General features: G+C 47.1%; 1 protein-coding gene and 1 long non-coding RNA gene across 2 annotated transcripts in view; one reads left to right on the top strand and one right to left on the bottom strand.

Annotated features, from left to right (window-relative positions):
* LOC146045472 (uncharacterized) overlaps positions 1-16365 on the bottom strand; it is a 365523-nt gene that overhangs the window by 231061 nt on the left and 118097 nt on the right. The gene's annotated exons all lie outside the window — the stretch shown is intronic.
* Positions 10903-16365, top strand: part of LOC146045463 (solute carrier family 13 member 1-like) — a 44421-nt gene continuing 38958 nt past the window's right edge. Inside the window, exon 1 of the mRNA XM_083164296.1 lies at positions 10903-11339. Coding sequence (XP_083020422.1) covers positions 11163-11339 — 177 coding nt within the window. The 5' untranslated portion in view covers positions 10903-11162. The remainder of the gene's footprint in view (positions 11340-16365) is intronic.

Here is a 16365-nt window from a genome sequence, read left to right as displayed (position 1 = left end):
GTGGAACAATAGGCATTGTGAAATCACAGTTCTGTGCACACCTGAAAGGTGATTTATCAGTAACACATTTCCTTCTTGAGATTGCCCCGGGGCAGAGGCTGATAATCATGATCACAATTATAACATCACCTTAACCCTTTCACAACTGAGGATAATGTGTACCTTAATGCAGTGGTTCTCAACTTCGGTTCTCAGGGACCCCCAACAGTGCACGTTCTCCAGGTCTCCACACAGAATCACAAGTGACATAATTAGCTCCACCTGTGATCTTTTAAAATGTGTCAGTGAATATTAAGTGCAGCTGTGCACCTGCCGGGTGACCTGGAAAACGTGCACTGTTGGGGGTCCTTGAGGACCGAGGATGAGAACCACTGCCTTAATGGACAAACTAATTATTTGTGTTTAGTATTGCAGGACATAAGTCAATACCCCAAGATGTTTGCTGTGAACGAGCATTGGCCCCGGGTCCAGCTTACGGACCTTATTCAAATTGATTCGGTCCTCCGTGCGTTTGATTATGTAAATCATCCATTTACGCGCGTACGAGAAGGGGCAGCCGGCGATGCGGGCGGCGTCTGATGGACGAGTCAATGAGAATAAGGTACTGAAAGGTACTTTTTATGACCTGGGTCATGCCTAAAAAGAACTGATTGGCAGGGAACAGCGGCTCTTGGAGAGGACATCGTCATCTAGTGCCCACTCTCAGCCGGAAGACCCAGTCATAACATTTGCTCCCTCCAGCTAACATAGTAATGCCCCTTACACTATACACCACACACCGTACCTTACACTATACACCACACACCGCAATGCACCTTACACTATACGGCACACACCGCAATGCCCCTCACACTATATACCACACACCTTAATGCCCCTTACACTATACACCACATACCGTTATGCTCCTTACACTATACACCACACACCGTAATGCCCCTTACACTATACACCACAAACCGTACCTTACACTATACACCACACACCGTAATGCACCTTACACTATACACCACACACCGTACCTTACACTATACACCACACACCGCAATGCACCTTACACTATACACCACACACCGTACCTTACACTATACACCACACACCGCAATGCACCTTACACTATATGGCACACACCGTAATGCCCCTTACACTATACACCACACACCGTACCTTACACTATACACCACACACCGTAATGCACCTTACACTATACACCACACACCGTACCTTACACTATACACCACACACCGCAATGCACCTTACACTATACGGCACACACCGTAATGCCCCTCACACTATACACCACACACCTTAATGCCCCTTACACTATACACCACATACCGTAATGCACCTTACACTATACGGCACACACCGTAATGCCCCTCACACTATACACCACACACCGTACCTTACACTATACACCACACACCGCAATGCACCTTACACTATACGGCACACACCGTAATGCCCCTCACACTATACACCACACACCTTAATGCCCCTTACACTATACACCACATACCGTTATGCTCCTTACACTATAAACCACACACCGTAATGCACCTTACACTATACGGCACACAACGTAATGCCCCTCACACTATACACCACACACCTTAATGCCCCTTACACTATACACCACACACCGCAATGCACCTTACACTATACGGCACACACCGTAATACCCCTCACACTATACACCACACACCGTAATGCCCCTCACACTATATACCACACACCTTAATGCCCCTTACACTATACACCACATACCGTTATGATCCTTACACTACACCACACACTGTAATGCCCCTCACACTATACACCACAAACCCTACCTTACACTATACACCACACACCGTAATGTCCCTCACACTATACACCACACACCTTAATGCCCCTTACACTATACACCACATACCATTATGCTCCTTACACTATACACCACACACCGTACCTTACACTATACATCACACACCGTAATGCCCCTCACACTATACACCACACACCTTAATGCCCCTTACACTATACACCACATACCGTTATGCTCCTTACACTACACCACACCCCGTAATGCCCCTCACACTATACACCACAAACCGTACCTTACACTATACACCACACACCGTAATGCTCCTTACACTATACGGCACACACCGTTCCTCACACTATACACCACACACCGTACCTTACACTATACGGCACACACCGTAATGCACCTTACACTACAGCCAGCAGGGAGCCGGGAGACGCTCATTCATAATCTTATATTCACTGCACTCTGGTCCCGATCATTAAATATGCAGGATCGGGACCAGTAGTGCAGCGGCTCCTGATCCCAGCCCCCTGCCAGCTCTTGGGGGTCTCTCCCTGTGTCCCTGCAAGCCCTCCTTAACCCCCTCAGTGTCCGGCGCAGGCAGGGAGGCTTCCATCTCTCTGCCGCCGTCCCCCAGCTCCTTGCGGCGAATTAGCAGCGAATGCTCCAGCCCTCCGGGAACCCTGCGAATGTGCAGCGGATCCTTGACAGGATTCGCTGCACATTTCGAAAACCAGCATTGAATACTGCACGAAGTGGGAGATTGTGAGATTAGTGCAATACTAATTCTATTATGTGTGTGTATTTATTTATTAAGATATTTATATGTATATGCATATTCTATGCCCTTATAAAGACTTGTATTCCAATTGGGGGGTCCTTAGGGAAAGACCCCAGAATACTCAGAAGGGCGAACTTTAAATCATTGTAGCGCCACATTAACCTTCAAACCAATATTGTCGATTTATTAAGATATGTTTAACCTTTTTTCTGACCACTTATCTTATTTGAAACAGCCTATACTATAGACCATATATACTGTTAAATATTCCATACTGTATCAATTGTACTGTATAAAAAGACCAATTTTCAGGACCGTTACTGCTCCCCCAAACTCCCATACTTACTCCAATGTGCTGCAGAGTGGGAGATTTTGGATAACATTTGAACCCCCCCCCCCCCCCCTCTAAAAATCCTACATTTGTCACTGAGTCCGTCCGTCCACACGCTGCAAGTCCGAGCAAACAGGCAAAGATCCATATGCACACGCCACTCCCCTTTGTGTGTTGATCCGAATTAACGGCTTTGGTGGCCTTATAGACGTGACTTTGCTCCCCGTGTGCGATCCGTTCGCTCGGCTGCGAGCAAATGTGTATCCGAATGAATCAACCAGAAAAAGGGCCCTTGTCTTTTGTCTTCAGTGCGACAGCAAGCATTACACACCTCCTTGCCTATTGACCAAATACGCATCATTCAGACCAGCTCGGTAGGCGGCATATGTTATCAGTGAGCAGGCAAATGCTGCTCGCTGTGCAGCCGAAAACCCCACCAATCAAATCGGTCATGTGAGGTCAGCTCTCCGTCCTGAGCATTGCTAGGACGGGCATCATCTCCAGCGGCTCAAGTCCCCGGCCTGATGGTCCACCCGTTGTATGCGTTCCTCGGCATTTGCGTTCTGGAGCCGGATGCTGGGCAACCAGGGATGCTTATGCATTTCCGCCCAGCAGCACCTGGACGCCTGGCAACTTCCGCCAGGCAGGTTTCAGGGTAATGGGAGATGCCAGGCAGGTGCATTCATTAGGCTTGAGGGGTGGGCTGGATTCTCTGCAGGTGATTTAAACTTGTTTGTCAGTTACTTTGTGGACAGAGTTGCTATTCTGTTTGGTCCACATCTGTTACCTTCCCTCTGGGATTTGTGACTGGGTCGCCTTTAGTTTGCGACGAGGTCACTCCTATTTGTTATCCTCTCCCCTCTGTGGTTGGCCTGGTGCCGGTAGTTACTTGCTCTTCAGGCAGGCCCTTTAGCCAGCTTCACCTTTTGGCATGGTACATTGTCCCTGCTTAAGACCTGGTGGCACAGGAGTTGGGGCGGACCTAATTTGCCCCTTCAAACATGGCTATTATAGGCAAAGTCCTAGTTGTTGCAGGTGCCAGCCATCCTTTAGGAAAGGTCCACAGAGGCAGAGTAAAGTTCACTTTGGTCGTCCTAAACAGCGGTCACAGCTGTGGGTTCACACCCAGATACATAAAGCTACCGGCCCATCATGTTGTGAATGCCCCGGCAAGTGTATAATTCACCAAAAGGCAGTCAATCTGGGGGGTTTGTATATATGCATATTCACCCCACCATTGGCCGGGGGAGCAAATTCAGACCTGACCGAGCAGGTGTAAATTGCCAACTAAGTACCTCATAGATTCAGCCCAAAAATGAAGAGGAAGTGCAGCCAGAAAATAAGAAGGTGCGGCCATTGTTGGGATGCATGTAGTCAGCATCCTGGTAGTCAGGATCAGGGGCTTACTTATAATGGGTGCTGTGCACACGGACCCCTGAGCCCAAGGATGTCCCTTACTGCACGCTGCACCCATTTTTTTAACATTTACCCTCCTGAGTCCAGTGATGGTAGCGCTGCAGAAATTGATGGGAAACACGGCCATTTTTCCAAAGACCTACGAATGTGCAGTGAAGTCTGAACGCTCTAGTGCTCAAACTCCATAGCGCTGTTCCCGGCAGCAGCAGTGATGCAAGAAATCACTGGAATAATTGCCGCTGCGCCATTCTCCCACTGATTTGCCCATGCGCAGTAAAGTCTGAGAGCTCTAGTGGTAGAATATTATTTTTACATCGACAACAGGGAGATTTTATCTCATCTCAATCTACTTCCAAACTGCCTTATTTCCCAATCTCCACTAGTACAATACTCACACTAGAGGGCGACATACAACCTCACCTCTAATCTAAAACAAGAAACCTCTCTTATTTTGGTATTTATTTTTTGCATTAAAAAGGTGTTAGGTTTAGGCAACAGGGGTGGGTTGTTCTATCACAAAAATGCGTTAAAAACCCGGGTTTTTACTGCATTTTGGTATGCAAGAAAACCCGCATGCTGGGTTACCGCTGCAGGGGTATCGCCTGCAAAGCCTAGAGAAACCCCATAGAAGCCTATGGGCTTCTTACCGCATCTCCCGCTGCCCCGCACGGACCTCCGCCACCCTGCACTCCGCCACCCTCATTTCCCCTGTTTTGCAGATACCACCCAAGTCCATGGTATACAGTATATACCCAGACCGGAGACACTGTTAAACACTCTTGATAAAGCTGCAATTGGCAATGAAACGCGTTGAGTGGACACCCCCTAACTTCACGCCCAGGACCTCAAAAGTGTACCATCTTGCCCAGTATGGACTTTTTGGATACCAGGTACCCCCTTGTTATCAAACTACATCCGTGTGGCGGACACTGCTCTACAAGTCCCCCGGTGGCAAACACCATCCAGCCAACCAAGTGGGAAGGACCCTGTGAGCAGAAGCACCATCCAGTGACATTCCATCTCCTGGCGGACACCGCATTCTGGACCACCCTGGTGGCTATAATCCAATATAGTCCACTAGGGCAGATCACCAGTAGAATAGTGGAAGCCTATGGTTCACTCCTACCTCCAAACGGCTCATAAATTACCGTGATCAATAGTGAGGATTAACACCGTTTATCACAAAAGTGGACTTTCCTGGATCAAAAAGGTCACCCAAAATACCGGTAAAGTGCACCTGTGACCAATTGTACCCCATTGCTCTCCATTTGTGTTCCCCTGGGCCAATCTACCATCTATCCATTTTCCTGTGTCGTGATTTTAACATTTATTTTACATTGTGTATTGTATTGTGCATCTATTCTATATTGTTTATATATCTGTTTTTATTATAGTAAAATATTTTCATTATTCATTCAACTGGTTTAAATTTATTAAGCGCTGCTCACATGCCTTGTGCATGACTGTTTGTGCATCTTCTACTCCCCCCTCACCTGTGTCCAGTCAGCCTCCTGCTGTACTGTCCGAACCAGTGACCTCCTCCTCCCTAGCCCCGTACTCCCCCTTCCGAAAGCAGGGAGGAGGAGCCCCGCAGCAGCAACAGTCAGGCAGGAGGAGGGGGAGAGCTGCTGAGGACCCGCTCACCCCCCACGGATGTGATTAGTATCGATGCGGTAGCTGGCAGAGGGGGGGGTGCAGATGTTAGTGCATCCCAACCTAGGGGAGAAGGATTCCTCTTTCATGGGGTGGGGGGTAGAATTATATATTTTGAATGTCAAAATTGAATTGAAAGTTAGGCTGACTTGCACAGTATTCAGCCACATTCGATGCATTCAATGCCGATGCGTGCCCCTGTTTAGTCAGTATAACATAGAAAAATAGACTGTGCAGGCAAATCTGTTTACTATCTCGCCTGTAGAATGTATTTGGCCTAGGGGCAAATTACAAGATAGTCCAAATCTAAAGCACATCTAAAGTGCAGTTGTCCAAAATCGGATAGTCAAAATTGAATCGAACCTGAATCACACTGTGTGTCCATGCTTTGAGGGTGCAGCCTACCTAGGTTAGGCACTAACTGGGAGGGTTAGGCTGCAGGGATGGGGATAAAGATTAGGGTTAGGCTCAGTGGAGTATCAATGGGTCCGCAGACCCTGCGGTGGCTTGAGGGTCCCAGTCTACAGTGGGCGCTGAGGAAGTCACGGCCAGAGCAGAGCCATCACAGAAGACAGCCCATCATAGGCTTCAGGACCCCCGTGCTGAGTGGGTGAGCTGCCCACATGTGCAGATCCTGAGGGGGAGCCTTTGAAGAAGGGAGGCATCAGTGCCAAGACAGACCGACCAGAACACCAGCAGACCTCAGGAGAGAGCAACCTGAGGAGACCCAAAGTAACTGCAACAGATAACAGAGGATGGGAGGAGCAGGCACCGCGGAAGATGACCGTGCACCCAAATTAAGGAGAATCCAAGAGAGACTCCTGGAGAAGATGGATGGTGCTTAGAGGAGAAGCGGAGTGGTGAGTAAAACCCGGAAACTGCTTTGAAGATCTCAGCGACGACTGATTCATTGCGCAGTTGCGGTTCTCAGCATTCCGGTCAGTGATGAAGACCAGGGATCAGAGGTGGCAGAAGTGACGCATGGAACAGTGAGACTCTGGTGGCCCTTCCGTTGCACCAATCTGCTCCTGTTATCCCCTTCCACTGCAATACTATGCAAATAGTGAACACAATGGGTATGGGTCATTGGGTCAACCAATATTAATTCGATATGCCCACACCAGTTTCTAACAGGAGTAGCACTGCTTATACCCTGCTGCCGACAGGAATAGCGCTGCTAATAAGTAACACCCACACCAGCTGCCGACAGGAATAGCGCTGCTAATAAGTAACACCCACACCAGTTGCCGGCAGAAGTATTGCTGCTTATACATATGCCCACACTAGTTGCCGACACTAGTAGCGCTGCCTATACATATGCCCACACTAGTTGCCGACACTAGTAGCGCTGCCTATACATATGCCCACACCAGTTGCCGGCAGAAGTAGCGCTGCTTATACATATGCCCACACCAGTTGCCGGTACGAGTAGCACTGTCTGTACATATGCCCACACCAGTTGCCAACACTAGTAGTGCTGCCTATACATATGCCCACACCAGTTGCGAACACCAGTAGCGCTAACTATACATATGCCCACACCAGTTGCCGACACTGGTAGCACTGCCTGTACATATGCCCACACCAGTTGCCAACACTTGTAGCGCTGTCTATACATATGCCCACACCAGTTCCAACACTAGTAGTACTGCCTATACATATGCCCACACCAGTTGCCGACACTAGTAGTGCTGCCTATACATATGCCCACACCAGTTGCCAACACTAGTAGTGCTGCCTACACAGTGGCGTAAGTTTGTTCCAGTTGCCTGGAGGCAAGATAAAAATTAGTGCCCTCCCCCTACACTTTATATAAAAATATGTTATGTATACGATGTTGAAAATAACGAGAGTCTGACTTCTAGTCCTGTTAAGAGGAGAAGTCAGCCACAGAATCCTTATAGACAGCTTTCACTTAAGTGATTCAAACATGCAGGGTAGAAGAGGTGCCCCCTTGGGAGCAGGAGCCCGGCGGCAGATGACTCCATTGCCTCCCAGAGTTCTGCCTCTGTGCCTACACATATGCCCCCACCAGTTGCAGTACACTCACACATTACTCACCTAGGTCAAGTTGGCAACTCATCCTCTCATGCTTCTTTTTTCAAAATTTTTGCTCCCTTATAGCCCCGCCCCCTCCATCCGTTTAGCCCTGCTCCCTCCAGTTGTTAGTCCCAACCCTTTTTGGTCCTTGCCGCAGCGCTGACCAGGGTGTTTAGGAGGAGGGAGGGAGCTCTGTGCCTCCAGCACTGCTGCCTGACATACAGTATGACATGCGCAGCAGCAGTCGGCAGCCACGGAGGACAGCAGGGGATGTAGAGCGCCTCTACTGCCCGGCGCCTCCCTGTCCTGCATCCTCTGCTGAGCGGTATAGGGACCACCGGCTGCATCTGGCCCCTGCAAGCCCCTCCTGGATCGAACACCCTGTGAGAGTGATACCCACCTATGGTGTACGCTCCGGGGGATTTGTGCACACACAAACCACAAAAATCTGCCAGGGGAGCAAATTCAGCCTGCTTCGAGCAGGTCTGAATGACCCCCAAAGACTTTTAGGGAAGATTAGCCTCACAGCTGTGTTCAGGATGGATTGTATTGGTGAGAATCTACAATTTGGCAGAGCAGATAGGAGACAATTGCAGTAATCAATGCGAGAGATAATGGGGGCATGGATTCGGGTTTTTGCACTGTCATGAGTAAGATACAGTTGTATTCGGTTCAGACCCAGGAACATAACTAGGGGTGTACAAACAATACTTCTGTGTGCTGCGATAAGGTCTGGTTACCCTGCAATGTGCGTAGTATTGTAATCATAGCATGTATTAGCATACAAAGGGCCCCATTCAGACCTGCAAAGTTGCAGATGACTGTGAGTAGATAGCCGCTGCCCAGACAGAAAGTAAAACCGCCCTGTGCATATCTGCCAGTGAATTGGAAATGGATCACTATTGGCGATCCACCTGCAAATCCATCCACAACTCACCACTGAATGATTGTCCCAGTCTGTGCAAATGTATGTCTGACCCCTCCACAACTCTGCGACAGCTGCAGGCTGACCGAGGCCGGCGCTGACATCCCAGCCCCTCCCCGAAAGTGCCTGGGGGCACACGTGCGTTTTTTTCAGGCACTCCCAGAAATTGTCCGGTTATCACTCCCAAAACTACGGCTTCCTGTCCTTCAAATTGCGAGGGGATTGCGATGAGATATTTTCGCTGTTTTGGCGCTATTTTGGTTTGCGCATGCCCACTATGATCCGTATGCATGCGTAGTCATGCGATAATTGAACAGATTGCGAATTTGAAAAATGGCGATCAGCTCTGAATAACCCCCAAAGTACAGATGGCGACTCGCTGTAGATTAAATATCCAACATGGCTGTATAGTGTTCTCCCTATAAATATATTGTGCACTATGTAGGGGCGTATACCATAATGGGCCAGATGCACAAAGTGATAAAGTGGAGAGTGATAAGGTATCAGCCAATCAGCCCCTAGCTGTCATGGCACAAGCTGGGTTTGAAAAATGACAGTTAAAGTATTTATTATTTTTCACTTTATCACTTTTTAAAGCTTGGGGCCTAATTCACGTTGGCTCAGTAAGCAGTAAAGATCACTGCTTACTGAGCGCTGAAACGCAGCACCGACGAACGCCCGCCCCCCCTCCCCCACCTCCGAATTCCCCTCAGTACCATGCAATGGCTTCAGCGCGTGCCCAGCGGTTTCATGAGGACGCCCATAAAACGCTGGGATTCCCCACGGAGGAGCCCCGCTCCCACCAACGGCCCAGCGAGTGTGTAATTCACCAAAGCCGTTCCTTGCTGGGGTCTGCAGACCTCCAAACATCGGAGCGGGGCTGAATTCACCCCGTGCTATTGAGTTAGCCCTTTAGTACATCTGGCCCCAAGTGTTATAATGTTTCTATTTAATGTGCAATTTGTTGGCAAAAAACTATCAAGGAGACGATTTCCTGCTCATAATGGACCTTATTCTGGTCTGTGCGCTCCCCTGCGTGTTCACGCAGGAGAGCGATGGTATGCGACTGTGCATGCGCATAAACTGTTATGCATTCTTCGGCGCTCGCACACAGGACTGTGGGCGGGGACTTTTCCCGGATTCAGTATTGAATCCCGGCGGTCGGGATCCCGGCGTTCAGAATCCCGACGCCGGAATCCCGACAGCCGAAATGCCGACAAGGGGGGGACGTGGATCGCCCCCCCTTGCGGGCTCGCTGCGCTCGCCACACAGCGGGCCCAGTGCCTCGCTACGCTCGGCACACTAATTTATTCTCCCTCCAGGGGTGTCGTGGACACCCACAGAGGGAGAAAGTGTCGGCATTTCGGCGGTCGGGATTCTGAACGCCGGGATCCCGACCGCCGGGATGGTAACTGCATCCCACTTTTCCCATTATTTCATGGGCATTCCCATGGGAAATTCGCAACCTTGCGGGTCAACCAGAAGTCCAATATACAGGCCTAATATATATATATATATGTATATATATATATATATATATATATATATATATATATATATATATATATATATATAGCACTGTAAATCCCCCCTATCAGATGTGTTGTCTAGAATAGCAGCTTCTGGATCATCCTGTGTTCTAGATGCCTGTATCATGTAATACGAATGCACAGCGAGGATGTGTGACTGAGGTGCTATAATAAATATATATATATATATATATATATATATATATATATATATATATATATATATATATATATATATATATATATATATATATATATAGTGACTGATCCATCCTCAGGTGGGCAGCCTTGGCAGGGCAGTACTGTGGGGAGGAGGTAGGGAGCCCCTGGAATATAGGGTGATCCACTGGCATGATAGGATGCTGCCTCTGGGGGGCCTGTCTATGACGTGGCACCGATGGGCTCCTTTGTTAGTGACAGACAGGCAGCAGCAGCAGCAGCAGCAGTGTGTACAGAGCAGGCCTCCCTGGCCCTCGCCTCTCCCCTTGGCTGAGACTGAGTGAATGCCGGCCCATCGTGTGGGGGGAGGGGGGACATTCTTCCCCCTGCTAGTGATATGCATAGCACACACAGCAGCGAGCAGACAGACATGCTGAGGAGGAGGAGAAGGAGGTGAGAGGCTCATCCCTGTACATAGCACCTCCAGTCCCCCGGCCCAGCTCCAGCCTCCTCCCTGGATGCATGCTCCAGACCTGCCTCCCCTGGAGCATCCCTTACCCATCTGGATCCCGGGACTGCTGTGCCTGCACATGGCAATGTCTTTATTGCGGCAGCTCTGGCAGCAGAAAGATGTCGTCATTACTTTTGTGTTGCCTCTCCTGCTCCTTCCTCTGCCTCTGGTATCACAGAGCAAGGTAAATACTGCTGATGGGCATGGGGTGGGCAGCTGCTGGCCTGGATTCTGGGCTCCTCTACAGCACAGACCCTGCACTCAACTTTAAAAGCCAAGTAGTCTCAGCATCCCTGCCGTAGATGGTACCCAGATGCTGATGGGGGCATCTGAGGTCCCTGCCAGGCAGAGGCTCTGTACCATATACACTGTGTATGTCTGCATGAAATGTCTGGGCAATGCTTAACCAAACTGATTATTTCTATTAAGTGTTGGCAGCTTCTGAGTGCTTGAAATAGATTGCAAGCTCTTTGGGTTAATCCCCTCTTCCTATGCTTAGTAGTTATTTTTGTACGATTCTAACCATTCTATCATTGCCATTTCCACAAAAGCAGCCTTGTTCCATCTACGACCTGTATATCCGCAGCTATTTCTCATAGTACTCACTATAAACCTAAAAATGCTGCAGTGTTTCTCAGTCATTATTGTCCCAGGTGTGTTGGGCTGTGGGTCTGCAGGTGAGCTTCCACTTAAGATGGATATTTTACAACAGTTTTGTCAAACTTGTGGCCCCATATCTTTTGTGGAACTACACATCCCAGCATGCCCTGCCACAGTTTTAGCAATCCATTTATATAGAATGTGGCAGGGCATGCTGGGATGTGTAGTTCCACAAAAGATGGAGGGCCGTGAGATTGACACCGCTGCTTTATAAAGTACTAATTTGGCAGATTACTGTGATGCTTGAAGTGGGGGTATATGATATGTATTCATTTTTTTTCCCTTCCTTTGGTGAATTTACGCGTTCAAAACAGACTCCAGAAATCTTTTTAGTGAGAGCTTTAAACTTCTGGTTTGTTTTGTTTGCGTATTCTGGTTTGTTCATTTTTTTTTTTTATTTTTTTTTTTTTAAATATCAAGATACCTTTTTTATTTATTTATTTTTTATATATGGAAGTACTTTATAAGCTTGAATTTGATTATGTACTTGTTATCTTGTGATTCAATAATGATTCTTCCGGTATGTATACCTGGTCTGTGGGATTGTATCGGTGAGTGTTGGATGCACTGACAATTTATTTTTTATTTATTTACAGTTTCTTATATAGCGCAGCATATTCCATTGCGCTTTACAATTGCCGCTGATGGCAACGGACAATCATTTTTTATTTATTAATCACCACAAAACTTGTGCAGAGCTGCACTCATGAAATAACAATGAAACAGAAATAAACATAGAAACGAAATATATAGTAACGGCACTACAGTGTTCCAGTGTTCGCTTCTTGCAGCCTTCCACCAACACGTGTTTCACCAAAGTGTTACGATTTCCGCTAACAATGTGAACAAACCCTAGGTGGTAGGGCATGAAATACCACCTGTCGGCTAAAAAAAAAGTGAAACACATGTCAACATTTTGACTGTCAACGTTAGCCATGTTGACCAAATGACCTTATCCCCATGAGACACAGGGCCTTTTGGTCCAAGAAGCTGGTATTGGCTAACTGGCTGATAATTCTATATGTACTGTATGTAATTGCCAGGAGGTCTCCTTATGAGCAGTTACATTTATTGGAGAACATACAGAGTAGATGAGTGTCTCGGGTGCACAATGATCAGATAATCGATCAGAGGATCAGTCTGATGTGCCGAGTGACCAGGTAAAAGGGGTGCCACAGAAACACATTAATCCATGCCACACATTACTGTACACTGACCCTGTTCCAGAAGGGCCCAAGATCTGATGTAAGGTCCATTTCTGATTTCATGAGATGCACGGATAACATGATCTTGTGTGTAAGGAAACTTTATATGCTGTAGAAAGTTTCTTCAGTGGACACAATAACCAGTCTGTTCTGGTCTCTATGTCCCTAGTGTTCATAGACGTTAGGTAAATGCCTACATTCATGCAAGTGTAGCGTAGGCCGCTGAGTGGAACAGTGTTAAAATTAGCATGTTACAAAAGTGTGGTCTGACTTCCAGGAAGTTTGCACACTGGCAGTTATGCCGAGACAAGGCTCACATCTGAGTCTTCAGCTCAGACATCACTGAATCCGTTCATTTATTCATTCATTCATATTTGCAGACGTTCAGAACCCGGAAAGACTTTTTAATAGATCCCCCCCCCCCCCCCCACACTATAATTAAAAAGAGAGGTCTAGCAGCAAAGTTCGTTTTAACCTCAGCTGACTTTAAAGTACTTATTGTAGTTGTGAACCTCGCTAACTTTTATTGGATTGTGTGCGCCCTGCCAAAAACTTTTTAGTAAATACATATATATATATTTTTTTAAATTGCCTATTTGTTTTTTTTTTTGCATTCAGTGATTTTTTTTATAGGGATGCAGACAATTTACGGACAGACAAAAAATAACTATTGTGTCTGAATTTTGACTGTCAACTTGCTCTTATTTCACAATCCAAGTGGGCATAGAGTTAGTTTATAAATAGTGCGCCCGAAGCATGGTGCCATGGTACACTTACATGGTGTCCATGTTGATATTTGTCGACATGGGCAACCCAAAACCTGGTGACTTTTTTTTGGCCGTGTCGCCATAACGTCAGGTTTTTTTTGAACATTTCAGTACTTGACGTTGTCTGCCAGGGCTTGGCTGCATTTTGAATGTCTGTAAATCATGTTTAAGTAAAACAAGATATTTTTTCCCCCAGCACACTGAGTGGTATTAGTAACCAATCTTAAACACTACATGATAATAGAATTCAGAGATAGTGGTTACATATACCTGCGCAGGTGTATGCTATGCCTCCAAGCCAAGGATTCTTTGTATATTGCTTTTTTTTTTCTTCCTAGTGCTATATATAGGTGCAGGGTGCGGCACCCCAAAAACCATAATGAGCTAGGAAGCCCAGTGCGGCACGCCAGTGAGATACTATAGTGTTAATAATTAGTGATAGGAAGCTGAAGCTATATATAAAGAGAGAGAGAAAAAATGAAATGTAATTAAAATGAGAGAGATAGTGTTAGTGAGGGGAAAGTGTTAATAGAATGTAAGGGCATGCCGCACTAAAGCCACCCAGCCCAACCAGTCCAGGGGCACCGCACCCCACACCACTGTTACCCTAAATTGGGTCTACGATTAACCAGCAAGGAGCCACATGATAATGGCTCCTTACCTGATATATCCAAACTAAGAGCTACCTACCTTGGAGCAACCCCAGACTACTCCATGTGGCATATCAGGACCTGCATCTCCGCCTAATGCAGGCTCCTCTCTGCCTCTAACAACATACATACAGATAGTGGTAGATGCGCAATTAGTTCAGTAATACCATTCAGGTGCATGAGGGAGGGGTTAATACTGGGTAAGTAAAACAAGACATTTTTTCCCCCAGCACACTGAGTAATGTTAGTAACCAATCTTGAACACTACATGATAATAGAATTCAGAGATATTGGTTACATATACCTGCGCAGGTGTATGATATGCCCCCAAGCCGCGTCAAGGCTTCTCTGTATATTGGGGGGTTATCTTGTTTTACTTAACCAGTATTAACCCCTCGCTTGCATGCACATGAATAGTATTACTGAACTAATTGAGCATCTACCACTATCTGTATGCATGTCTGTAAATCATACTGAACCCCTTTTATATCATTAGGTAACACTTGCACGGACAAAACTGCATATGTCGCTCATGGAGCACATTGTGTAGTGTGTACCCAGGTATGCAATGCAGGGGGGTGCTGGGCTAGAGCGCCGCTCTCTGTAGCCTGCTCCACTGCTGGTGCTGTGCTGCGTCTGTCAAACTGTATGACCAATAGCCTGAGGCAGTGCAGCAGCCAGAGGTAGAACTAATGGCGGTGCATCCAGTGCTAAGCACCTGGGCCACAGCTGGAAATGTTTTTTTCTGAGTTACCCGCTGCCTGTCACCAATTCACTTTTGTCTGTCCCAAATCATTGATGAAAAGCATGTATTAACCGTATTTATAAGCAAATTCTGTTCCTTGTTATGCTGCCCATACACTTGTGAGATATTGCATACAATCATTAGATTTTGACCACATCTGGCCGATAAATTGAATGATTGTGTGCACAAAATGTGTACCATTCGGCGCGATGCGCGGGCACACCGGTCGAATGTCGTGTCTCACGGTCTTATGTGCTGCACATAATATTTCTCGAATTGCAGGAGCAATCGCATGCAATGCTCAAATGCAATCTGCGGGTGGAGGGCGGAGGGAACGCAGAGGGCGGCACTGTAGCATAGCACTAAAGTAGCGCTAGCGTGGGTCAGTCAGCGCTGTTGGCAATAGTGTTTACACTTCTGCTGCCACCGCTGACACCCGCTAGCGCTACACTACAACGCCGCCCTCTTCCAGCAACCGATGTGCCATCTCAAGATGGCATGTGACATCGGGTGCTGAAGTTGGCATGTGACACAAGATGCGATCGGGTTTGATGGACGTCTCACTTAGATGTCGCATCGAATCCGATCGCATGAGTGTATGGGCAGCATAATAGTGATAACATAAAACAAAACAGTTGGAACAGTTAAAACACAAGACTGGGTAATAAGACTGTCATAGAGGACGGAAGGCCCTGCTCACCAGCTTACAGCCTTGACTCTTGGTTATTTCACAATGATTGGAGATGACATTTACTCTAGTTGGAGGCCAGTTGAGAAGAGGATTCCTGAGGAATGGCTCCTAGGCAGGGTTAGTCTGTAATTGCAGCTTTCTGTTTAAAACCTGAAATTCAAGTGGCTTTAGTTTAGTTCTAGTACATGATAAACTGCAGATATTTGTTGGCTCCGTAAATAAAGGATAATAACCATAAGCCATTTCATATGTGAGATGCTGAAGGAAAGCCTCTATACATACACCCATTACCTGCTCCCATTCCCAATTACAAGCTCGGTTATTACAAATTGGGAGTAGTAGTACACCAGCTCAAAATATGGTACAATTTGTTTTGATAAGCTGGTGGCATGACCATGGTAGGGTGATGTACGGCGATGGTTTTTAGTCTTCATTCTAGCACCCTGCTCCTTGTAAAATCCTTGCAGTTCCTCCTTCCTGCCTGGGGTGTCA

The sequence above is a fragment of the Crinia signifera genome, chromosome 11 (assembly GCF_055691185.1).
Source record: "Crinia signifera chromosome 11, ASM5569118v1, whole genome shotgun sequence".
Lineage (NCBI taxonomy): Eukaryota > Metazoa > Chordata > Amphibia > Anura > Myobatrachidae > Crinia > Crinia signifera.
The sequence above is the reverse complement of the archived record's forward strand: the minus strand, read 5'-3'. Positions and strand labels throughout refer to the sequence as shown.